General features: G+C 48.7%; 2 protein-coding genes and 2 long non-coding RNA genes across 4 annotated transcripts in view; 1 reads left to right on the top strand and 3 right to left on the bottom strand.

Moving 5' to 3' along the window:
• Positions 1-198: 198 nt before the first annotated feature.
• Positions 199-17,392, top strand: rerg (RAS-like, estrogen-regulated, growth inhibitor). Its single transcript, XM_003972945.3, has 5 exons — positions 199-432; positions 4,554-4,699; positions 13,385-13,441; positions 15,604-15,677; positions 16,663-17,392. Exons 2-5 carry the CDS (start codon positions 4,639-4,641, stop codon positions 17,071-17,073), a joined length of 603 nt encoding a protein of 200 aa, XP_003972994.1. The 5' UTR covers positions 199-432; positions 4,554-4,638; the 3' UTR covers positions 17,074-17,392.
• LOC115253413 (uncharacterized) lies at positions 1,103-4,559 on the bottom strand. The gene is made up of 6 exons (XR_003891738.1): positions 4,358-4,559; positions 4,064-4,282; positions 3,885-3,994; positions 2,884-2,961; positions 1,501-1,729; positions 1,103-1,355 (listed from the first exon to the last, which is right to left on the bottom strand). It is a non-coding gene; the product is annotated as an uncharacterized lncRNA (long non-coding RNA).
• LOC115253414 (uncharacterized) lies at positions 8,088-14,571 on the bottom strand. Its single transcript, XR_003891739.1, has 4 exons — positions 14,455-14,571; positions 14,257-14,363; positions 14,007-14,179; positions 8,088-8,195 (listed from the first exon to the last, which is right to left on the bottom strand). It is a non-coding gene; the product is annotated as an uncharacterized lncRNA (long non-coding RNA).
• Positions 17,393-23,848: 6,456 nt separating the features above from the next.
• The window catches only part of syn3 (synapsin III), a 53,021-nt gene continuing 52,083 nt past the window's right edge, over positions 23,849-24,786 (bottom strand). The window contains exons 12-14 of the mRNA XM_029825687.1: positions 24,762-24,780; positions 24,521-24,677; positions 23,849-24,286 (exon numbers count right to left, since the gene is read on the bottom strand). Of these exons, the coding sequence (XP_029681547.1) occupies positions 24,163-24,286; positions 24,521-24,677; positions 24,762-24,780 (300 nt within the window). The 3' untranslated portion in view covers positions 23,849-24,162. The remainder of the gene's footprint in view (positions 24,287-24,520; positions 24,678-24,761; positions 24,781-24,786) is intronic.

Genomic DNA, 24,786 nt, shown 5'->3' on the forward strand with positions numbered 1-24,786 from the left:
CTGGGCTAAACTAGAGCCCACATATTATAAAATCCTCCTTAATGAAAACCAAGCGGCTCAATTAAATCCATAATCCTACAGTCAGGTTGAAAAGAGAGGAATAATTAATCCATCCGCGTGTGACCTGTAGTGTTGGGTGAGCGTCTAACCACTAGGCGGCGCTGCGCCACCTCTGTGTGCAGCTGCAGCGGCACGCAGGCGCCGGGTCAGAGACAGTGGAGGGTAGGGAGCTCCAGCAGATCCGCTCATATATTTCCTGTGACCCCTCACGGACGGGACTCACTCATCTCGGGCAGAGCGGCTGCTCCTGGAGCCAGCGGTCCGTCCAGCCACTGCTGTGCTCGCGTCCGCGGTCGGGAAGGTCAGCCACACCATCCCTCCCGTCACCTGATCGCCTCTTCATCACCGCGGGATTGTTGCTGCCTTTTGCTGGTGAGTCCTGCTCTTTCCTTATGGAGAGATGCGTCCTCAGTCCTCTGCGTACCGGACACACATGGAAGGTCGCGTCGTGACCCTCTGACGGCGGGACAAGGTGTTTCTTTCAGATCTTTGTCAATAAGCGCACGACCACTTCATCATTTTCTACTTTCAGCAAATCTGTTACGCTTCATCCGATAATTAGCGACGTATTACATCCGTATAAACAGTGTCCGTGTGTTATGGCTCTTTTTACACCAGTTTCTCCACTCAGACTGGGATTAGTGGGATCACATGTTGGTCTGCTTTTGTGTCAAAACATCATCTTCCTGCAATTCTTAAGGAACTCTCACTGCCAGTATGTCACGTTTAACTCTCTTACTGTCGTTGTGAAAGTAAGCCTGCTCGTCCCTGGACTTTGGAAGACTCGGAGCAGCATGTTTTTGTCCCTGCTGACAGCAGGAGTAGATAACATCATCCAGACAGGAGTGTTTGGGATGAAAGTTACATCAACATGGGCCAGAGTCACTCAGCTTATGGGGGCTACGTGAAAGCTTACAACACACAACAGTCTGCAGGAAAAACGGAGCAAAAAGTATCTTTAAAACAAGTCAGGAACCAAAAGATCAACAGGTTGTTGGAATAAAAACGGCTTTTTTCAGCGTGTACAGCAATTTCACCCATAATTTCCCTCTCTCAGTTGTGTAAAATGCGACCAAAATCTATTTTAGGGATTTTTTACCCTCTCCACTGGGTTCCATCCCAGTGCTCACTCTCACTGTATGCATTTTGATGACAAGCTTGTGGTTTGCAGTCTTTCTATAGCCTGTGGTGCAGCAGCCTCCTCCCATAGTGTGCTGCTCAGAAGCCTGTAATCTCCCTGAACCACAGCACCACCACCCAGATTCATTTCCCAGAGTTAAAAGAAATGACAAAAACTGTGGAGAAAATATAGAGACGTGTCAGCTTTGAATTTGGGTCTGTGTAAAGCAGATTTATGGGCAACACATGCTAAAATATAGACGCCAGTGCATTAGATACATTTTGGATTTACGATCTGAAACTCATTTCAAGGGTACTTACTTCTTTGTAAAGGCTTCAGGTGTGTGGACATTAAAATTGCAGGTTTCGCATGTTCTGTATGCTTTAAAGGCGAGAATTAGATTTAAAAATGTCATTCGTCTGCAGTGGTCTCGGTTGTCATAACTGTGTCTCGGCCTTTTTAAAACATTTGCTGCGTTGGGGCTCTCCGCCTAGCGGCCACGTGTGGAACTGCAAGGGCTTCCTGCTACGTCCCATCAGAAACTGTAATCTGCAATGATACCAAACACTGTCTCGTCATTGATAGCACTGCAGTCGATCTTGGAAATGATCAAAGATTTAAACATGGTTTCATGATTTTATCCCTCTTTTAATGGAAAACACAACTGTTTACTTAAGGGAGAACTTAAAATGGAACACAGCTTATTCATTGGTCAGTTCCTCCTCTCCTTTGTTTAAAACATGCTCAAATGAGTGTCAATTTAAATTCTTTTGTGCGTAGACTCAAGTTGGACAAAAGAGCAGGCAAGTTCCAGCTGCATGTGAGAGGCAGAGCTTGATTAGCTTCGATCCGAGCGTTCTAGAAGAAAGTAGACTTTTCTCACCCTGCAGCATGGTGCTGATTGTTTAAAAAGACTAATTCTAGCTTGTGTCGCACCACAGATGAGTCAACACAGCTTCCGCTTTGACCCCAAACACCTCTCCATCACTAAATACTGTATCTTGATTCATCCAGCCCACGTGTGAGCCTGACAGGGAGAGGAGGGTGGTGGGTGGAGAGGAAGAGGACCTGAGCCACAAATGGCATGAATGTAAATGCAGCGCCGGGGAGACACTGCGGCGCGTTCGCCTCTGCTCGTCAGTGTTTCCCTGTCAATGCGTGGGTAAGAGACAGAACACTGCATTGCGGCAGGGTTCATTTCAGTAAAGTGTGGGAGATCTGAAACGATAAAAAACTAAAGTGACTCTTAGAAATAACACAGGGACGAAAGCCTCCTCATCAACAGTGTTCTCCAATGATGAATAAAGTCCTCCCCTGTGTGACTCAACCAAAAAATATTCATTCAGCTTTTATTAAATTGCTGGTATCGTGGAGAAATTGGCTCCAACATCTGTAACGTAGCAAAAGGGCCAATTTAACCCGGAGAGAGAGTAAACCGGCCCAACAATGACGGGCCCCAAAAGCCCATTTCCTCCTCAGATGCTAACGCGTGTCGGGAACGTTTTTGGGAGAACGGCACATAAACTGAAAGCCGGAGCATCTCGAGGCCATCTAGAGTTTTATTTTATTGGAAACAAGGAGGAGGTTATTAGGGTTTATTAGTGTTTGGGTTCAATGTCGAAGACTAATGGGTCATCTGCATAGCGGGGTGTCAGTCTAATTTCAGATGCAGAACGGAGGCGCAGCAACACGGTGAGGCTAACCTCGAGGCTTTTATTTCTGGCTGAGACGGTTAATGGCAATTGTGCATCTCGTAAAAGTTCCAAACACCTCCAGCGAGCCTGGAAAGAGAAATGTGAGTTTATTACAGCATTGCGTCACTCCCTGTTTTGACTGAGCTGGTGGAATTGTTGAGTTCGTATTACCGATAAAGAAAACAGCTAAAGATGTTGGCAGCTGCCACGATGACCCCTGCTCGTAGGGAGAGACGGAGGAGGGATGATCGCCCTCAATAAACCATATAAGGATGTGTGTGCGCTTACTTCCAAAGTGTGTGTGGATGATGATGAAACAAACCACTGGAAGTTTGCCACTTCGTGACCTGTACCAATATGAGGCGGGCTAACAAGTTTCTGGCACTATCAGCCAAACACATCGCTCAGCTTTTATTTATCCACTCCTGCTGCTCCGGCTCGCTCCATTTTCCTGCTGTAATTCATCTCATCCGATAACAAAAGGAGACATTTGGGTGTTTGAATTTACAAATGATGCATCACACAATCGCAGCCAACGCCGTGCGTGTGAACGGATGATGGATGCTGGAGGGAGGGATGGAGCCGTAAATGACTTATACGTTACATAATCAATTTCCGCTGATAGAACTGCTTGTTTTTAGAACAGAAATCTTTCTTTAGCTTGTTAGTTACGGGGACGTTTTGCCATATACACATTCATACAAGGCAGCTTTGCGTCACATGGATGTATTTGAACTGGGTAATTACAATAAAGGATCGACTTACAAGCTAAAAGCCCCCTTAACCAGGACAGAATCCTATATATTGTTACTGTCTTATGTTAGATGTTTTCAGTCTTAATTCATTAAATTCTTTATTTCCACTTCACTCCTCATAATATTATCCTTTTTTTACTGGGACGTCTGGGAAGGAGGTGATTATTTTCTTCTCCCTGTGTGCTCAAAGACAAAGTCAATATTGTTTGTATTTTCCAAAAAAGTAATGAATAAATGTGCAATAAAGAATTCCACCTGGGCTGCTGCTGCTGCCTCTTGGTGGGTTTGATGACAGCTTCATCTCTGGACTCATCTTTGAGTCTTCAGTATAGAGCAGCAGATTTAATCAGATTCATCCTGGAACACTGGAAGAAGAAAAAATAAAGCGCACTGAGAGACCTGCAGAATAACCCGAGTGGGGCTTGTTTTCTCACCACACAGCGCCGGCTCGGCCATGTGAGAGCTCCCCTGGCTCAGTGTCTCCTCAGAATGGACAGCTTGTTGCTAGTTTTGCCTTCAGATGACATCAGAGCCGGCGGACGTCAGCGGCGCCGGTGCAGTGTAATTTCTCTGTCCTTCCTGCATAATCGGCGATGAATAACACGGCGTGGGCGCCTTTTTGGTGCATATTTACTTTTTTGTCAGCACACAAACTGCTGGGAAGAATAGAATATAGAATAGAGTCATTTGAGTAATTCTATTCTGATAATAGATGCTGCGTTCAGGACCTGTAGGACATTTGATGGGCTTGAATCTTTCCTTCCTTCCTTTTCAGTGACGTCCCAGCGGCTTCACGGGAAAACTCTCCTTCCTTGCAGAAGCAGCAATGTTCTCTAGTTCAGCAGGTTTTATCCTGGCAGAAGAGAAGCTTGAGAGGAGAATCTGCTGGGATCACCAGACGCTCACGCTACCGTGTCTCCTCAGAACTGTTTCCTGCTGCCTGGCGGCTGACAGCATGGACGGCTGACCTTTGACCCCGCTGAATGATTCGCTGAGCTCGGCAGCCGTCATGGCCAAGAGTCCAGAGGTGAAGCTGGCCGTCTTCGGGAGAGCCGGGGTGGGCAAATCAGGTGAGGCTCCTCTTCCTCTACACTCTACACATGGAGGCGTTTCTACCTCCTGATGTGGCATCGCTGCCCTTGAAAGTTCCTCCCCATCTTTCCATCTTCTGACACTTGCAGTGATTCCTCCTCGCGCTCGCTTTGATTGCACAGGCGGCACCCGGTTTATTTTTGCTCTGATGCAAATCCACTCCCCGGATAGGCCTGTTGACATTCTGGTTCGGCTGCGCGCACGCCTCCAGGAGCCGCGGCAGCTCGGCCCCAGCAGGGGCCCTCGTATGTTTTCCCTCTAGTAGCGCGCAATAATGCGGACCACATGTTTCCTGTCAGCTGGAAATCAAGAAGGATTACCTCTGCGTAGCAATCAGCTGTTGGAAACCCGCTCGGGGATGTTCTGCATGTCAGAGGAGGCCATTAAAATACCTGAGGGGTTCAGCTAAAGTGCCGTCCTGACCGTCCCACTCAGCGAGGAGGTCACGACCTTCCTCGACACGTGGCGGCGGTGGCTCTTCCTCAGAAACCACGTCCTCGTCCTTATCTCCTTTGTTTGCTCGCTTCATTTAAAAAGACCCAGAGACGGGAGCCAAAACAACCACGGCCGACCTCAGCTCCGTGCGAGGGGCTCGCTCGGGTCATGTGGCGTTTGTCTTCCCCCGTCTCCTCTCCCAGAGATCTGTTTATACTGTAGCGTGAAGCAGCTAAACCCCAACGTTTTGGACTGCACTCAGTCCAAAGAAAGGGCCTGATGGATTCATGTGCTGGTGTCAGGGCGTGCAGAACGTATGGAATCGCTGCCAGACAGCGGACCATCTCTGGAGTAAAACACGCTCCTCGTCCGCATCGACAGAGCCAACGAACGGGCCTGGGTGAGCGTCTGGAGCGAGTCTTCAGCCCGTTGGCATTGATTCCAACCACAAGAGAAGCTCTCCCATCACACATAACTCACATATCTCACATCTGGAGCAGGTACTGATGTGCTGCATTTAGAGGCTCAGCCGCTGATGCAGTAATAACAGCAGGACAGCAAAGGAAGCAGGTCCCGGTCCAACAGACGTCTGGTGCTCTCTGTCTCTGCGGGTCCGTACAGAATTACCACATGAAATCAATCTGTGCGGTGATTTCAGACTCTCAGGACCTGCAGGGTGAGTTTGGGATTGTTGGTCTCCTACAGAGGGACTTTATTCCACGAAGCCCAGCAGTGCCGGCGTGCACTTTATGTCCTTAGTGTGGGGATTTCAGTACATTTGTACAATTGCTGGACACATTTTTGCCCTTTTTATCTCTGAAGCAAACAAATATAAATCAGTCACAGCCGGTAGTTTATGTTTGGGATTTAACTTGTAGATGGTAGTTCAATCTGTAATCATTTCATCTCGCTCTGCTGCTGCATGCAGATATCAGGGTCCGCTCAGAAGAATTATGAGCGTCTGCCTGGCTCGAGTGTTTTTCCTGTGTCGTCCTTTCAGGAATATAAAGTGCAAGGGCTGATATATCACCCACAACTGGGCTGTTTTTCAGGGGAAACTCAAGAACCTGTCCTCAGAAGCATTTTAGAGCAAAATCACCTTAATCCTGATGGCAGTTTGGCTCAATATGTTAAATATAATGTGGTTTAAAGACCAATGCCTATAAATAAAAGGTGTGGAAGCTCTGAACAAATGGACCTGAAATTTGCCCCGGAGTTGTTCTGCAGGGAACCCCTGACCCAGAGATGGAAGCCTGAAAGGTTCCAGGTCTTAAAAACCTGAGAGGAAGCCGAGAAAGGACGGTTCTCCCCAGCATCGAGGGTTCCTCCCCAGCGTCGAGGGTTCCTCCCCAGCGTCGAGAGTTTCTCCTCCACTGCAGGAAAAGGGTCGACTACCCGTCCAGTCTCATTATTACAATTGAAACATGACTCAGTCCTGTTTTCAGTATAGTCATAAAATCCGGCCGTGTGCATTTACAGCGAATAATGTTCTTTTCAGAATGGAAGCATTGTGAAGCAGCAGCTCATAAAAGAGTCCTCTTCCTCCTCCTCCTCCTCCTCAGCAGCCACAAAGCAGAACATCAGTAATACTGCTGCTCTCCACCTTCTCTCCTCCTGCTGCAGAGGGACTGTGGGTCACAAAAAGCTGTAATACATCAAACTGCAGCGCTGTTAGAAAATAAGGAATGCTCCAGGGAACATTTATATCATTATCGGTCGTATTTCTTTGTGTTGGGGCCGACTGAAGTCATGACAAAAGAGGCACAGTAGAGGAAAGGCTGCAGTCCATCCCGGGAACATTTGTTCCTGCAGGTCCTTTCATTTGGGAAAGCATTTTCTTTCCGTTTCCTGACCCACGGCGTTCCAGTAAACTCGATTTAATAAGGATAGAACAAGCTGGTGTATCCAAAAAGGTTAAAAACAATCAAATTCTACAATAGTTAAAGGATCAGCTTCAGGTTTTTAATTATTTTCTGCCCCGCCCACTGCGATGAAAGATTTGAGAGGATTGCGCAGATTCTTGCAAAAATGCTCCGGGTTTGGACGGATCCCTCTAAAATATACGAGGGATTAGATGATTTGTGCGTCTAAGATGAAAAATGGAAGTGAGACGTGTTCTCGGCGGAGCTCCGCGGGCGAGCTCTACGTTGAAATTTACAGAGGTTCTTGGTGAATCTCCAAACGTCAGTTCAGATCTGCTGAAACATCTGAATGTTCCGTCTGGCTTTTCCTCCAGAAGGCTGAACTGGACCGACTCATTCAGACCCTTCGCAGCACAACGCAGCTTGTCTGTAAGTGATTTTGGCAATATTACCTTCTGAGCGCTCGCTAACGACTTTGAGATTGGCTTCCTGCTGACAGAGAGTCCCAACCAGCCTCTCCACGCAAATGACACGCAGCTTCCAAAATCCACTTCCTGGAGGAAATGAAAGTCTGGGAGCAAAAATTAAATAACGGCCATCAGGAGGCTCCTGCAGAGCTCCTCCATCTACGCTGCAGAGCGCAATTATCAGGCCGGAGAGCGCCAGAGACGGCGCTCACGCCACCGCGCAGCGTTGGCCTCTGACATCAGAGAACCTCCGGAACATCTGTTGTTTTGTTCCGTCGATTAGACGGCGACCTTTGACATGGGGGGGGGGTCAGTCGTGCTCTAATCAAAAGCAGCAATGAAGTGAAAAGGGCTCCAAAGTGGCGCAGTTTGTGCGGAAGACGGTTTCTCTTCTGTCTGAGACAGATTCATGGCAGTGCTACAGTTTATGCTGGGGCCAGACTAAGAAATGCTTTTATTCGCTTGACTTCTCTCCCACACGTCGCGCTGCAGCGCCGCTGAAAAACGACCAACTCTTTGGCAACAATCCCACCTTTAAACTCTGAGGCTGTGGCGCTGCATCGTTCAGGGGGCACTCGTTCCTGCTTCTTGGTGAGGAGGCCGCCGGGGGTGTTGTTTCGGTCTAAGGTGGAGGCCTCATGGGTGGAGTGACCCTCAGAATAGGTGAGACGGTGGAATCTGGCTCCTGGATTACGCAATTTCTTGCAGTTCTGAGCAGCCAAACGCATAAAGAAAAATGAATTTCTCCACAAAATTCAACACGAACCAACGTCCTTCGTTTTGAATGCGTCATCGAAAAGGGCAGGGTGACGCTCTTCACCTCCACCTCAGGTTTTTCTGTTCCTGGTAGCCAATGTTCCGCTATAAATGACACAAAATCGCTCCTTCCCGAACACAAGCCGTGGACGTGTGAATGGTCCGGGCCACAGGAAGGTGCTCAATCATGCTTATTTATTTATTTATCCGCCTCTGAGTCACTGCTGCTTGTTTCCTTTGATTTTAACGAGCTGACTTTGGAGATTAGCTGCACTTTCAGAACCATTTCAAGGTCCAATCAGTGGTGTTTACATTCAGTATTATCATCTTTCTCCCTTGACTCAGAGCTGCTGTGCAATGCCGGCGTTCCCTCTGTCCTGCCGTGACCTTGTCAACATTTGTTGACAGAAAAACAGGCCCGATATAACAAGAAAAGAGAAGCTGAACAGGGCATGGGCGTTATGAAACTGCAACATTTATGCCTCTTCAGAGAAGTGAAATCAAAGCTTTGCTGCTGTACCTGTTTACAGAGCCGCAGGGCTGCGTGCACAATGGCCTCCCCCTCTCTGTCATTGTGTGCCCGTCATCGTTTGAGCACCAGGAAGTCAGTCCGACTTTTCCTGTCACTGGGGGTGAACCCGATACGTACGGCCTGAAAGAGCCTTTGCTCAGAGACGCTACGCTCTCCTTGGCAGTTTAGTGCTTTGATCTGTTTCTTGTGCTGGAAAATGTTGGTAAAAATCAGTTAAAATAGACGACTCCGTCTAAAACGCCTGTTCCTGTCCAAGGCAACGTAAATTCTCTGTTTATTATCCACCAATCTGTCAACACAGAGCTAAGATCACTTTTGTAGAAGCCACATTAGCATAATTGCACCTGTTACGGCCACAGCAACTCCCTCAGCACTGGAGATTTCTAGAAGAATCCGTTTAATGACTCGGGAAGCTAAAAGGCTGCGCCCGAGTGTTTAAAGGTTGTTTGATGTGGTTCTTTTGCTTAATGGACCTTGGCTGGAGGCAGCAGCACCAACACAGTTGCTCAAGCACCAGCCTTGGATGCAGGGAATGGAAATGAACTCCAGTTTATTTATTTCATCTGCGTCTCTTCGTTTGATTTAATACACATCACGCAACAGCTAATTGTCTCACACGCGCTCGGCTTCACGATAACCTTTTGGGATTTGAAAGGTTTGTTGATTAAATGGTGCGTTCGGTCCTTTCAAAAGTGTAAATGAACTCTTTCGGTGGTTAAATGCTGGTTAGAGCAGCACAGGAAGACAAAAAGCCTGCAGCTAAACACTCATTATTGCTGTGAATAGCGTGGGTAGATTATTTCCTTTTGAACTTCTGAACCAAACACAAGGAGCTCCACAGTCGCGTAAAGTCAGATCTTCCTCGTGTTCCTCACCGATGTGCAGATCTCAGAGTTTCTTTTATGGTGCTTCTAAATGACATGATTCTAAATTTAAAATGAAATATTGAATTTAAATGAAATCTCCTTCTAATCATGTTCTTTATCAGCTTGTCAAAGAAATGAAATATCCCATGTGGGTTGATATCCCTCTGTTGTGGTTTCCGATCACATCTCTCTACTCAAACAAAGTCTAAATCCCTCACTTGGCTCAGACATTAAGGGTGTGTGTGTGTGTGTGTCTGTGTGTGTTATTGTTTGACTTCCCACATCCCCTCTTTTATGCAGTATTGGTGAAATATGCACGGAGCCGTAATCAGATTTGGAAAGAAACGGAGTTGATAAGGAGCCTGACTTGATCCCATTTATATCTGCAGCAGACGGGAACAGAACCCCCCCCCCCTCCTCCTCCCGGTACCACAGGGACTCCCAGAAGTCCGTTTTCCACCGACAGTCATTCCCTGCGAGCCACTAATAGGCGACGTGTCAGAGCTGCTCCGGAGCGGCGGTGATTTGGGATGCAGACGTGCACCAGCGAGAGATACAGGGGCGATAGGAACTCTGGGAAAGGGCTGAGACTGGGAAGAGGGGCCTGACCTTTAGCTCAGGAAGTGGTTTATTTTTGTGTTGGAGGCTGATTTGTTTTCTTGATGCTTACATCAGGGCAGCAGGGAAACAGTGTTCCGCACACACGTCGGCTTTGTTGGGTTAGAGGCTCAGACAGTGCGAACTGTTTCCATCCCTTCCTCCACCACCACCATCATCATCATCACCATCATCATCATCATCATCATGTGATGAGCTCAACAGTCCTCATGTAGACAAAGTCCAATATTCATTAAAGCTTGAAATGCTTCTTAGCCTTCAGTGACTGGAGTGAAACCCCAGCGAGGACAGATTTACCTCCTTCCGCCCCGTCAGTGACGTCATGAGGCCTCAGCCAGAGCAGCTGCTTAATGATTCATCACCTTTTCTCTTGTATGACATTAAACAACGGTGCTGAGTGACAGCGGCGGGGCGGATCTGCCCGATGGCGTCCGTCAACGCCAGCAGACTCCAGTCCTGTCAGACGTTGAGCACGGGCCAGAGAGAGGCAACAGAACTCCTGCTTGTGCTAACGTCACGCACTCGTCTTCGCTCATACCGGCATGTTGGCGCCTGCCTGCTTTCGCTCAGATGAGGTCCAGCAGCTTCCTGTTCAGCACAGCTGGCCCGGGTGATGTGACGCGAGCTGACACGCACACAATAGGTGGAACCCTGACTGCAGCTGAGCAGCACCGGGAGAGCCCTGCGCCTCCGTGGCTAAAGAGGTGTTTTGGTGGCCTAAAGGGAACCAGACAGCCGCGGGTGTCCGTCTGATGACTGCGGGGAATCAATAGAGGCCGTTCAATACGTTACACGGCGCCGACCCAGAACAGAGGCGCGACCGCCGCTAATTGCTCCCGGCTTTGTTCGCAATTAGTCCAACATTCTGCCGCTAATGTGATTAGATCTCTTTGGACAAAAGCAGCATTTGGTGCCCACGTCGGTTTGACGTAAATGCGACCGTGGTCTCCTGGACTCCGTCATCGTGGTCGCTGTTGGCGTGCACGCCTCGCCCTTCTCGCCCTCGGCTCTTTTGCCTGCGTGTTCCTGACAAACCCGTCGAGGCAGGAATCCTAATCAGCCGTTATTCAGCATGAGCCACACGAGAATTCCTGGCAACTGTGAGATCGCCTGACGAACAAAGACGCTCTTCCACGTCTCCTCGGCTTGTTGCCGGGGCCTCTTCTCGCTATTCCATCACCATTCTGCCAACCTGACATTTAAAGTCTGGACTTTCAGAGTCATATGTGAGAGACATTTGAATCAAATGCTCACTTGCAGCATGAGCCCCTTTTCCATAAAAGCTCCATGTAGGTCGTTTTGTTGCATTATTTAAATGATTTAAATCCTGAACTTTGGTTCCATATCATCTAATGGGCTCAGGCCACATCTGGGGCATAAATCTCAACATCGGAACCGTGAGCGTAAATGAAAGGGGCGATCAGACAGCCGGTGCGATAGTGCGAGGCCGGAGTCTCGGGAGAGAAACACTATTGTTCCCAGCTTTCCTCTGCCTGCACAGTCGGTGATCCAGTGCACGTTATTGCATCTGCAGCCCTTCCATGAATCTGGGCCACAGTGTCCACACCGACGCACGGAAACAAAGGCCCCTCTTTCTCCCTGTGTCCATTTCACCTGGTGGCGCTGAAAAGCCGGAGATACGGTTACGTCTAATGAGGAAAGGACTTCACACCCCATTGGTTACTCCGTCTACCTGGAATCCAGCCGACCGACCACGCCGGGTGGAACGGGAATTGTCAGTGTGCTGCGGGGGGGTTGTGGGGGGGGGGGTTCCGACAAACAACCTGCTGCAGCGCCGCTCTCGGGCACCAGCTGAAAGTGGGACGCTGCACATTTGCTTTGCCTCAATGCACGTTTGGTCTGCAGGAAAGAAGGAGGAGGACAGGAACGGATGGAACTTTGGGAAGGAGCTTAATCCTTTTCTGGACTTTTGAACCTCGGCTGATCACAAACTGACACATCTGAAAGCCAAACTCACACTTTCTTGTCCTGATGAATCCTGGCATCTGGACTCCGACTGGCAGCATTTTTTTTTATCCTTTTCCATGTTGAGCCTAATCCCGACAGAGACAGTTCCCAGTTCAAAGGCAGAGTTATTTTCCCATAGTCTTTTCACTACAGGTGGGAGTTTAGGAAGCCCGTGAAGATGCAGACACAAGCGGAGTCACTCGTGCTCAGGAGCGTGAGGCCACGTTTGAGTCTGTCATTCACGCAAAGTTCAGGCAGCAAAAGATGCCAAAAACCTTTTCATGGATGTCGTTTCCTTCATCAATCACATCTAGTTTCTCAGCAAACTGGATTATTAGCTGTCACTTCATTAACATGCTGGAAAGATTTAGCAAAGAGGGTGAAATGATCAGCCTCTACGACCCACAGAGCCATGCCTTTCCTCACTGGAGCCTGTGTTACCATGGAAATCTGCACGGGAACTTCAGCAGCGAGCAGTGCAGTTGGCATTATTGACCGTGTCCGCACAGCCTGAACCTTGTTGCAGCGAGATCAATAGAAGCATAAAGACGATTCATAAAAATGGAGCAGCGATCAAAGCTGACGTTTGTTTTAGCTTAAATTCTCAGCCACCGCGTGTCCTTAACGGGAGGGTATTTTGGTGCTTTCCAAGGCTCGTTGCCATGCGGCTCGCTGGATAACCCAGGAAGGAGCTCTGCAGGGCTCAGACGAAGAAATCAGGCACTAAAAGCAGATCCAAGAACGCTGGAGGGTGAATGGAAGAGTAATGTTCGCCGCCTTAATAGGACATGTTCTGTATTTGTTTGTCAAGCAGGAAGGCGGCGACATAATAAGAGACAGATAAGAGTTTCTATGGTGCTGGTGACAAATGAATATGTAGATCTGAGATCTGAGATGAGCCAGGAAAATACAGGCAAACACACACACACACACACACACACACACACACACAGGCTGGTGTGTGATAGAGAGCTAATGGACTCTAATTCTGTGTGAATGAAGGAAACAGACATTACAGCTCAGCTGATTACTGCTGATCTGCCAGAGATGCTTTTTTTCCCCTTCTTAATTAGTAAATTAACAAATAAAGAAATCGCCGCCATTACCAAATGATGCTAATCTTCCTCCTAACTGACTTCCCGCTCGTTGCCTTCCACAGCTTTGGTGGTGAGGTTTCTGACCCGACGTTTCATCTGGGAGTACGACCCAACACTCGGTAAGACACTTCCTGCTTTTACCGCCGCCGCCGCCGCCGCCCTCCCTTTATTTCCAGCTAATGCAAAGAAAATGACACTTCTTCTGCCGAGCGCCACAGAGAAGCTAATTGGTGGCCAATCTTCCCTTTTGGACGCACGGATGATGGATGGAAGCCATTATCTATATTTGGAACTGCCGAGAGGCGTGAAGAAGGTTTGCTGGGAAGTGAATGTGCTGCTTTCTCGCACATGGAACCTTCTTTTTAATGTGATGCCTACAGCTATTGGTGCACATGAGGCACACCTTACATGAAACGCTGTCAGGTCATTTCCTGAGCGCTCCTTCTAGGGCGACACTTTCCCACCTTATAGCTTCAGTTGGTTGTTATTTTTATGAATCCTTCCTGTCAAGTTTGTATATATTTTTATACCAAAGGGGTAGGGGGGGGGGGTGACATTAGCTTGATGATGTCATTTGCTGCCAGGGTTTAATTCTACTTTTACACTTAGTTAAATGTGTGCATGAACGGAGGGACACATGGGAATCTTTGAATTCCGTGTTTAGGAAGTAGCTCAGCTCCTCACCTGACTGCCGGGACTCTGTTGGGATGCCGTCTGCTCCCAGGCAACAAGAAGATGCTGGAGATTTCCTTGTGATCCTGGATTGATTCAGATCACGTTGATGGAACCCAACATTCTGTTTTAAAGATGTTTCTTCTCCATAAAAGACTCTAAAAGCCTCAACAGTGCTGCACATGCTGGAAAGAGGGTCCATAATTTAGTGCAGGATGTGCAAGAATCAATAAAAAAGTGCAGCTCACACTGACAAACGCACTTTTCCTCTTGTGGGGGGCTGAGCGTTCTGCTCCCGTGACGGTCTGGAGCAAACGTGATGGATGTGAGTGAGTGACAGTGTTTTTCTTGTGGCTCTGCCAAAGCCGCCTGCAGGCAGAGGAGACTTAATGAGCGATGCCAGCAAAGTGTCACTCAACAGGTTAAATGTGCTCAGCCTGCAGTCAGAGCATTTACTCACATGCACACGCACGTACACACAGGCCTGGATGGATGTTTGCTGCCGACAGGGTGAAGCTTCCTGTAATAAACTATCCCACCGTTCTCCTGCTGCTTAAGGCTGATCCCCCTCCGACTCCCCATGTCTCCAGCCAAGCAGCCATAAATCAACCTTCTGCTTCCACCTCGGGGCTCTGCGTCCCCTCGCCTGCGTCACAGGACGCCGCTTTATGCCCCCCCCGGAGAGGCGAGGGCACCTGTGGCACAGCTGGATGAGCGAGCGTCAGTGTTGATCTCAACATCTCTGCTGTGGGCTTTAACATATCACTGCCAGAGGTTTGGAGCTTCTGAAACGTCCAGAACCTGGTCCAGAACCTGGTCCAGAACCTGGTCCATAGGGCTTTAAACGGCACATGATGGTGCAGCTTTATGCAAATTCTGTCACAATCTCCTGTCAAGATGGACCAATTCTCCCTTTTCTTGATTAAAGTGAGAAAGATGAGGTTTTGGTGCCGTCGTTCAGCACTGATACACTTTGATACACACACACACACTGAAACACTAATTCAGGCACATGACTCGTGGGTGGAGGTCAGAAGTCAGGGTCACAGTTCACACCTGCGCTCTTGCTCCGGGACTCGGACGCTTTTCACAGCAGCTTGAAGTGACGTTTTCGGATCACCACGGGAGCCAGAGAGCTACCGATTAGCTCAAATTAGCATCCCAGAACAAGAACATAAAGAAAATGAGCAGGAAGTCCTTGTTAACCTCCCTGCATGAGCCTGACACAAGTCAGTTCTTTCAGAAGGTGCGTTCAGGCAGAGCTGCAGGAACTGACGTCTGATACCAGAGATGTCTGAGGGTTCCAGAGATGTCTGAGGGTTCCAGAGATGTCTGAGGGTTCCAGAGATGTCTGAGGGTTCCAGAGATGTCTGAATGTTCCAGAGATGTCTGAGGGTTCCAGAGATGTCTGAGGGTTCCAGAGATGTCTGAATGTTCCAGAGATGTCTGAGGGTTCCAGAGATGTCTGAGGGTTCCTGAGATGTCTGAGGGTTCCACATTTTCTACAGGAACACCAGTCCAGGAGAACCAACATCGTCCTCGTGTCTCTTGTCCTTGTGCTCGTAGCAGCTCTGTCCTCTGAAAAAAAGATGTTTTTCTCGTCTCGCAGAATCAACATATCGCCATCAGGCAAACGTTGACGATGAGGTGGTTACCATGGAGATTCTGGACACAGCAGGCCAGGTGAAACACACTATTCTTGAGTCAATAGTGGTAAAAATATTTCTATAAAAGAAAGAAAGTGGGGGGGGGGCGGGGAGGTCTTGGTCAATAAGAGTAGCTCGAGATGAGTTTGGCTCCCGGCCACAGACTAAAGTCCCGTTATAACAACACGGGTCTGTTTCTGTTCCGGCGTGATCGAATCAGGAGCCACATGCCTGAATGGTGCCACTGGTTCAGGTGGCTGCGGCGCCGCAGTACCGCGGGGGTGCGAGGAGGAAAGGGTGCGAGGGCACACAGATGATGGTCTGCATCTCTCCACAGTATTCTCTAAAGAAAACCTTTTCAACTGCTGTTACACAAGAATTGTTCAATGAAAATTTGGGCTTCAGGGCAGAATAATGGAAAGGTCCCGCCCCCAATGTAGCGCCTGAATAGAAATGGCATTTTTGTGCTTGTTGGACCCCTCTGCTGTACGTACGCCTGAGAGGAATGAAAGGATTTCCACAGACATGACGTTTATCCCACCAAAGAGCGAATATGCTGCATTTTTAGTTGTTGGGAATGAGGGGAGCCAACGATCCTGCGGTAGACCCAGATTTTTATCGACTTGGGCTCCATTCCGGAGCTCCGTTACATTTGGAATGATGCGACCTTTTGGGACGACATCACCGCCATCTCCCCCCAAAACGTCCTACTTCTCTGTTCAAGCAGCACTTGAACGTCGCGTCTCTGCAGTTTACATGCGTTGAAAGAACTTCTGAGAAATCGGACACAGGAAGGCAATGCTACCGCTAGCTTCCATGCTGCTATCCAACATTTACTACCGTGTTTTCTGACAGCACGAATGTGACGACGTCTAAAGAGACACACGGTGCGTTAGCTGTAGGTCCAGACTCAAGCGCCTGGTATTAGCGGCTTTAACCATGTTTGGAAGCTACTGTTGGTGTGAAAGGGGCTCTAGTTAGGGTTTGAATTCCAGTTTTTGAATGTTTTGTTCCCACCACAGGAGGACGTCCAGCAGAAGGAGGGCCACATGCGATGGGGCGACGGCTTCGTAATCGTGTACGACATCACCGACCGAGGAAGCTTTGAGGAGGTGGCGCCGCTACGAAGTCTCTTAGAGGAGGTGAAGAAGCCCAAAAACGTCCCCCTGGTCCTGGTGGGTAACAAGTCCGACCTGGACCACGCGCGGCAGGTGGGCACGGAGGAAGGCGAGCGCCTGGCGGCCGAGATGGCCTGTGCCTTCTACGAGTGCTCCGCGTGCGCCAGCGAGGGCGGCTCGGTCGCCGAGGCCTTCTACGAGCTGTGCCGCGAGGTGCGGCGCCGCAAGGCCATGCAGGGCAAGGCCAGACGCCGCAGCTCCACCACCCACGTCAAACAGGCCATCAACAAGATGCTGACCAAGATCAGCAGCTAGGAGGGAACCGCGGCGGTCCGAGGACACTCCAGTCAACTCAAATATTAGCTCCGAAAGGGATGAAATGATGCAGCCTGGAACGTGTTCCCACTTCCTCGAGGACTGCAGAAGGCCGCCAGACGCATGCAAACGCTCCTCTTTAGCATCCATCCAAGCAGCGCTCCATCACCTCTATAACTGCCTCAACTCTGCTCTGTCTTAGCCTCCTAGAAGATCCTGTAACTATCCAAACGTCCTGTTTTTTTCTTTATATACGTGATTAGTGTAATGAAAATCCTGCAGCCGTGCACTTGTAATTAAAAAACGAGCTCTATCCTGACGTCTCCTGTCTGTCTGATGCCTCCAGAAACACGGTAGTAACCTTCAAATGTCACATTTACATGAGGACACGTGGAAAACGCCGCGTTTGCTTAGCGCCCAACTTCCACTGTCCTCGGTGGAGGCGGGCGGGGAAAAAAAAAGAAGAATTGGGCAACAGAAGCGGTTTGTTTCCTGGTTGCTCTGCAGCTCAGACAATACTGGGTGTTTTCTCCTGGTGCTCCTCATGACAGAACAGCCGACTTTCATTATTCAGCCCCGAGGTGGGAAACCAAAACCCGTTCACTCCGACTTCCTCTTACTGACTGTCCAGGAAAATTAAACCAGCTCATTGTCTGGTGGTCAGTGGGCGGAGTCTCCTCAAGGTGGAAGATCTGAATTGTTGTTAGTTAGAATTTTGTTGTAATTCCTGTGTGAAAGTGCTTCTCCTGACCTCATCACTGGCTCTGGGGGAGGGGGGGTGATGGTGGGAACTGTGGGGAGCTGATGGAGGAAGAGGAGGGTGAGGGTGAGGGTGAGGGTGAGGGTTAGGGGGTGAAGAGTCCAGAGCTCAACTGTCTCCTCCTGCGACCTCTCGCTGGGAATTCTGTCCAAATCTGAAATTTGGGTCTTTTCCTGACTCTGTTTTTCCACTTGACACCATCGTTGCACATCCCTGTGAGCCTTATTTGGGAGTTCTGGGACCCTCTGGTGTTCTGTCCATATCCTAGGCAACGACTTGTTAAATCTAGCGTAGCATCGTCGGTCAAACGGGTCACATGTTGCACGGTTTTGTCCTCTCTGTGTCCATCACACCTCATTATTCGATATTATGACATCATAGAGGTAGAATTGGTGGGGGACAACAAACAGAAAAGTCAGATCCAGGGTGCAAAAAGGCCACGGGGCATTAAAATGAGGGGTAATTGAGTCTTGCTGTGTTACAACTGTGGGGTTTGTCAGTGGAAACAGACAAAAACAGCCCTGCCGAGAGACCTCGTTATGGCAATATTGTGCAATTTGGCTGTAAAATAGATGATTGTCAACAATTCCCAGGACAGTGGTGTTACGCAACAGGGTCCTCGGCACACACGCAGGGCTCACGCCGATTTAGTGACGAAACGCCCACTTGGACCCTGTAAAACCCTGATCCGACGATCTAAACTCTCAAAGCGTCTGGACTGAAGCGGAGATCTCCGCACATCCTGTTTAGGTAAGCGGTGAAGGGTAGAATGAGCCATTTCTGGAGCAGCAGATTCATAACCCAGGAGCAGAGGGGGTTTCTGTCGCTGCAGGAACAGCAGAGCCTCTGCAGCCCTGCAGAACCGGGGCGACTCTTCCTCGGTCAGCGGGTCAACCCCGCACAGCTTCCCCCTCCGCTGCAGCTCGGCCTCGTCCAAACAACCCGTCCTTCTCCCTGGAGTGGGCCGACGAGCTGTTTAAGCTGGAGTTCGGGAGTTTATTTCCAAATCGCCACACGGGATGAATGCGTTCCCTTGAGAGAGTCCTCAGGCCCAGACGGGAAAAAAACGGCGTTCCTCCATCCACTGGACACGCTAATTAGCTCAGCTTAAATCCTCTCCTGCCTCACTGTAACATTATCCACTTAGAACAGAGTTGACCTTTGAACCCTCGGGGCCTGTGGATAGTGGTGCTGCTTTCCTCAGGGTCACTCTTCATATTTGACTTATTTCCCAAACTTGACTGTCTTCTTCTCTACTATAAAGGATAAAACACGTCGTCTCACATCTGCCGCCTGTTTACTAATTCTTCTTTCCTTCTAGATGATCTAGTGTCTAACTGTTCTTGTCCTGGTCCAGGTTTGAAGATGAGGACAGGGACAGGACAGAGCTAGCTGCAGAGGTGCTCCAAACATGATTACAGTGAGAGGCCGTTAGAGATTTATTATTGCAGAGGTTTTGATCATTCCACCTGATTTGGTTTCTGGGACTCTTCCTCAGGTCTCTTTCAGCCAATCACACGTGTACTTAGCCTTCATTAGAGCACATTATTGTTGTTATTAAATGTAAAACTCTTGATATTTCTGGAGCGGTTGTCACGTGAAAATCCCAATCTGTTGCTGAGAAGCTCCCATGATGCCTCCTGTTTGGAGTTAATGCACTGGTGCGGTAAGATCTCTCTCTGTGGAATTCACAGGAAGAGTTTTTATCATCTATCCTGTGGAACAGCCTCACTAAATGCTCGGCAGGACCGGTAGATCGTCCCCCGTGGAGTCCTCGGTGGGTCCATAAAAACGGAGGAAATATGAGTCCGGCCTCCCTCGCTTTCCTCCCTTCAGCATCCGGCTGCAACAGGAACTACATCGCATTAAAATGTGAATTTTAAACAAGGATGTAAAGCCAACAGTCCAGTGATCACATTAAAGTCTGTTCACACGCTCCAGCAGCTTTTCATGTGGATGAACATGGAAGGAGATATCAAACAAGTGGACTTCTATTCGCCCATTTCTCTTCTCATTATGCTCTCAAGCATGGCAGTTACTATGACAACCAAGGCCCTTTTTTCTCTTAGTTTAAAAGTGCTCTCTGCTGTGAAGAAGATATTCGATTCTGAAAGGGCCAATTAGGTTTCGGTTGCATTTAGAAGTGCGCTGATAAAAGGCACATAAGCCACCCAGTGTGATTAAATGATGGGATGGCTCTGGGGCTCGACATAAGTTTTATAAAGAGAGACAACGAGGATGACAAGATGCATCAAAGGCACAGAAGGCGACCCGCTCATTCCAGGAAGCTGCAAAATTGCTTTTAAATCCTACTCTAGAATCTACAAAAGAATACATTACCCACAATTCTTAGCTGGATGGAACTGTAGAATTCATCAGTGAGGTTTAGCAAAAATGGTCACAATTCCAATAAATTCTGAGAACATTTTTATGAACCTGTGTTTTAATTGGTCCATTTCAGATACCTGTTCACTCTCCAGGGGCACGTTTAACGGACCCTAACGTCTATTTAAAGTATTTTTGACGGTATCGGTAAGCGAACCTCTATTGGCTTGTTTGGGGCGATGTCGCCCCCTGCTGGTTCACATGATTGTTCTCTCTGAAACAGAATTTGATGACGTGATGATTGACATCTGCGTTTTTCTGTTAAAAAAAAAAACTTACTCAGGTGCACCGCAGACTGATGGGGCCCATGTGGCAGATGAGAGATCGGACATTCCACTTTAAGGCATGCAAGAAATTCCACCGGCAGCTGCAGATTAGCATCAGGCTGCCGGCTCTCTGGTATGCAGGCCGCGACTGGGGAAGCCGAGCAGTGAGGAGGCCGGACTCAGAGAGGCAATATATACAATGTTAAATACAGTAAATATAATGTAGCACTGGTGTTTGTGAACATATGGTCAATATTAGGTGGAAAATGTACACATGTGAAGCCTGTTGTTGGAAACGAGACTCTCCAGTCGTCCAAACCCACCGGGGCAGAAATATCTGAGGGCTGATGCCATTGTGTGAAAAGCAATAAGAGGACAAAGTTATTGCTGAATGTGTTTCTTATTAGCGCTGTAACATTAACGCCTAACATGATTCATTAGGGGGGCTGACGGGAAGCGGGCAGCAGATGAAACGCAGAGTGGCCGCTGGGCTTTTAAACTCCCTGGGTCCTCACGCCAGGGGGAATAAAACGCAGCCGTAATCCAAGATGAAGGGATTTCGGGATTATCACCACATATTCCGAATGTTCCCGGTTTTTTAAAAGCGCGGCCGGAGCCAGATCTTCTGCAACGGTGACCATAAAAGGAGAAAGAAACAAATGAAGAGAGAAGTGGCTCCGGCGGAGCCCCGGAGGAAGTGGGACGCAGACGCAGGTTTAGCAAAAGCTGTTACCTTTAATAACAGAAGTCTTCGTTTACAGGAGCCAAAGCACGAAAGAAAAGCAGAGAAAGTTCACACGAGATGCATCACACGTCATCACGAGTAGGCAGCCAGACATCAGAACTACATGACGGTCAAAAGGAACACACCTGAGGCACGCCGGGGGGGGTCAGGGGTCAGGGGGTCATGCCACGTTTACACCGATACACACAGCATTACTCACACCGAAAGTACAGAACACGTCAGCCGCCACTCTGCTCAGGAGAAGACGGAACTCTGAATCAAAACCAGCCCGTGTTTACAGCAGACTGGCGTTTCCATGACGACCTCGCACAAAAGGCCCGTCGCTCAAGAAAGGGAACGTCACACTTTACGGCGGGCGGGAGCGTGAAATGAGCAGCGCTGATGGTTATCGTCCCCTCGTGTGGCGGTTAAACGGGTTTCTGGTGTCGGGGGGGGCGAAATCGGACACTTTAGGGCCCGATTTGCCGCTCAGATGATGGCGTTTGGGTCGTGGTCACGGCAAGAATAATCAGGAATTCCACCGTTTTCCTGTCTCAGGTTCCTGTCACCTGGGATTAGAAGCTCCATTTAAGCACAGTCCGTCCTTCCAATTAGCCTGTTCAACGTCTTCTCTTGAAGATTAACGTTCTTGCTCGCGTAACGAATAATTTGACTTAATTTCTGGCCCACCTGCTCCCGATGACCCTCGACTACGGCTCCGCGCTGTTCCTGCGGAGCTCTGCGGATCTTGAGGTAGTAACTTTTACAGTTTCAATAAGCTCAGGCGCATTGATCAAAACAAGCCTCACGGTTCCCTCCCATGGATTTAAGCCTGCGACGAAGGTTTCCCAATATTCCTTTAAACTTAAAATGACAAAGGTGCGTCTGCGGGACAGTCAGGACACAGTGGTTCATATCTGCTCACAGGAGTTATTGCCTAGCACATAAGGGATAGAACATCCTCATGGTTTTGTTATGGCTTATTGCACCGCAGTGGTACTCAGAACAAAGACGTCGGATCTCACAACAAAATGCAGATTTGGTCTTTTTTCCTTTTTTTGAGACAGTCCCAGAAGCAAAGAAATGCTAGCAAAGGTGCCGACCAATAACAAAACAGCATCTAGCTTCACAGATGCGGCTAGAATGAACAGAAGAATCACAGTGGTCACTCGTGCGGAGCTAAACGTGGCGAGGAGCCCAATCGTTGGCTGAGGTGAAATGATTCTCAAGCTTATTTTGACCGAAAAGTCGGAAACTTTTTCCATCCGGACAGGTTTTGGCACAAAAACACTTTTTTTTTTGCTCGCTAAACTGGATAAAGTATAGGATAAAAGTGGCTTTAGGCTAATGTCTGACAGCAGCGTTTCATCACTGACCTTTTGACCTGCATCTTCATGCAGCATGCTAACAATGAAGGCATCGGTCGTTAGCACAGCGGCTGCTGTGGGGCTCCTTCCTTCCTCCCCACACAGCAGATGCTTGGAAGAGGAAAACCTCTAACTGCTCCTGGCTCACTGATGCGACGAGCACTGTGGTGTCTTCTGCCGAGCTAACACTCCTTCTTTTAGTGCAAAAAAATACAACACAGACATTTAACTACCAACAGTAAACGTGAATAAGTACTAACCATCACCCAAAAGTCATGCCGAAGAGCTTAAAATCAAAGTGATTGGAAAATATTAGGAATAGAATTATTGCAATTTTTTTGGTAACACTGATTAACCAGAAGAACAAATGTACAGTTTGCACAAGAACACCCAAACACACCATTGTAGAATTACACAGAATCATGCAATTACATTGATTTAGACTGAATTATTGTTGTTGTTGTTATTATTATTGTGAATCACAGGTTCCTTGAAAGGACTTGACCACTTTCACACGGTTGCACTGATGCTTCTGCAGTTACAGACATGAAAACGAGGATCGAGATCAACAGACTCAGAAGTGCAAAGATAAACACGGAACTGTCTCCACCAACGTCTGGCCCGGAGGTGCAAGTGACATCAGAGCAAGAGGAAGTTGCGCAGCTCAGGTGGAGCCGAACGCAGCCGAGAGTGAACCAAAGTTTCACTGCAGTCCAGGACGGAAACAGCGAGGAAAACTGAAAATTCTGCTGGAATATTTCCCACGTGCGTTCCGAGAGGCAGGGACACGGACGGCAACGGATCTGCTGGTTGAGATGAGATATCGGCTCCACAGCGTGAAAAACCAATAATCAGAGGAAGTTTTGAATTTAAAAAAGAGAGAACTCACTGAGGTTCTGCTCACAAAACCCCAGAAGAGTGAAATCGTAGATGGGGGGGGGCAGAGGTGGAAGACGGCGGCTGCCAGCCAGTGCAGCATTTGCACCAAGCAAATTTATTGTTCTGACCCAGTGCACGAGGGACATGGCTGCGTGCTCGGTTTAAAAAAAAAAAGCACTTTGGTAAGATTACGCTGAGGAGGGAGCAGCGCCGTGACCGCAGCAGATGGGAGGAGGTTCTGGGGGCCCGAAGGTCGCCGCAGAGCGTCGCCCACATCTGAGAAACCGCTCAGAAGCTGAGAGTTGATCAGCGATTAAAGGAATAAACAGCCAAAAAGACAATCATGCACGTTCCAATAATGTTTCCCTGCTGGAGTTGTTTTTTGTTTTTTTTAAATCACTGTAAATGCACAACACACCTGACAGCCTAACACAAAGGATTGTGGGTAGGAGGATGAGAGGAACCGAATGACGCGAAATAAACAGCTAAAGACATCGAGCTGAGCAGAGGAACTGGTGTCTGCTCTGACAACAGATGGATATTTTAACCTTTAACCTCTGCGGTCTGTTTGAGCGATGAAGTGACGGCAGGGTTAAACGCCACCGACGGGACGGCGGGACTCGGTGGGGGACGCAAACTCCATCACAGAAACAGCAGCCGGGATTTCTTCTTTGATTTTCCTCTCAAACCTGACGAGGAAGGAGGCCGTTAGTCAGAGAAGAGGCTGGCGAAGGACTGGCGGAGGCTGCGGATGGTCTCGGCTTTGGCCTCGTCTTCGGTCACGTTCCCTCGCAGCGTCTCCGTGAACGTGTTGGTCAGCGACTGTGATTTGCTGCATGGTAAAGTGCGCACGATTTTAGAGTTCTCTCTTGGGTCAGTAAATATAATTAGACATATTATCTTCCAAATATTGATGGGTGGCGAATACAATGTGAAACTCTGAGAAGTTTACAGTATTTGGGAACTGCAGCAAAATAACTGATGTAAGTACCGGTTTCGGCCACAAGGAGGCGCCAAATACTAATATTAAAGAGTTCCCAATGAGCTCCTCTTATTTTGGGCTTACTTCAGCTGTGGCGACTGTTTCTGAGCTCCAGGTCCAGAGGAGGCAGGGATGGGACCGGGCTGGAACGCCTGACTGGGGGAGGTGGTAGCTGAGCGCGCCCGCTGTGGAGACCCATGAGCTGACTGGGATGGAGAGGCAGAAGCGGAGCGGTGACCTCCTGTCAAAGAGGCACATGTGAATCAAGAGTGGAGCTGCTCGTTTAATCATTCATCATCAGAAAACAAAGAAAAGTTGGTCCTACCTCGTCTGGGCTGGGTGGTCTGAGG

Source organism: Takifugu rubripes, chromosome 18 (assembly GCF_901000725.2).
Source record: "Takifugu rubripes chromosome 18, fTakRub1.2, whole genome shotgun sequence".
In the NCBI taxonomy this organism is placed as follows: domain Eukaryota; kingdom Metazoa; phylum Chordata; class Actinopteri; order Tetraodontiformes; family Tetraodontidae; genus Takifugu; species Takifugu rubripes.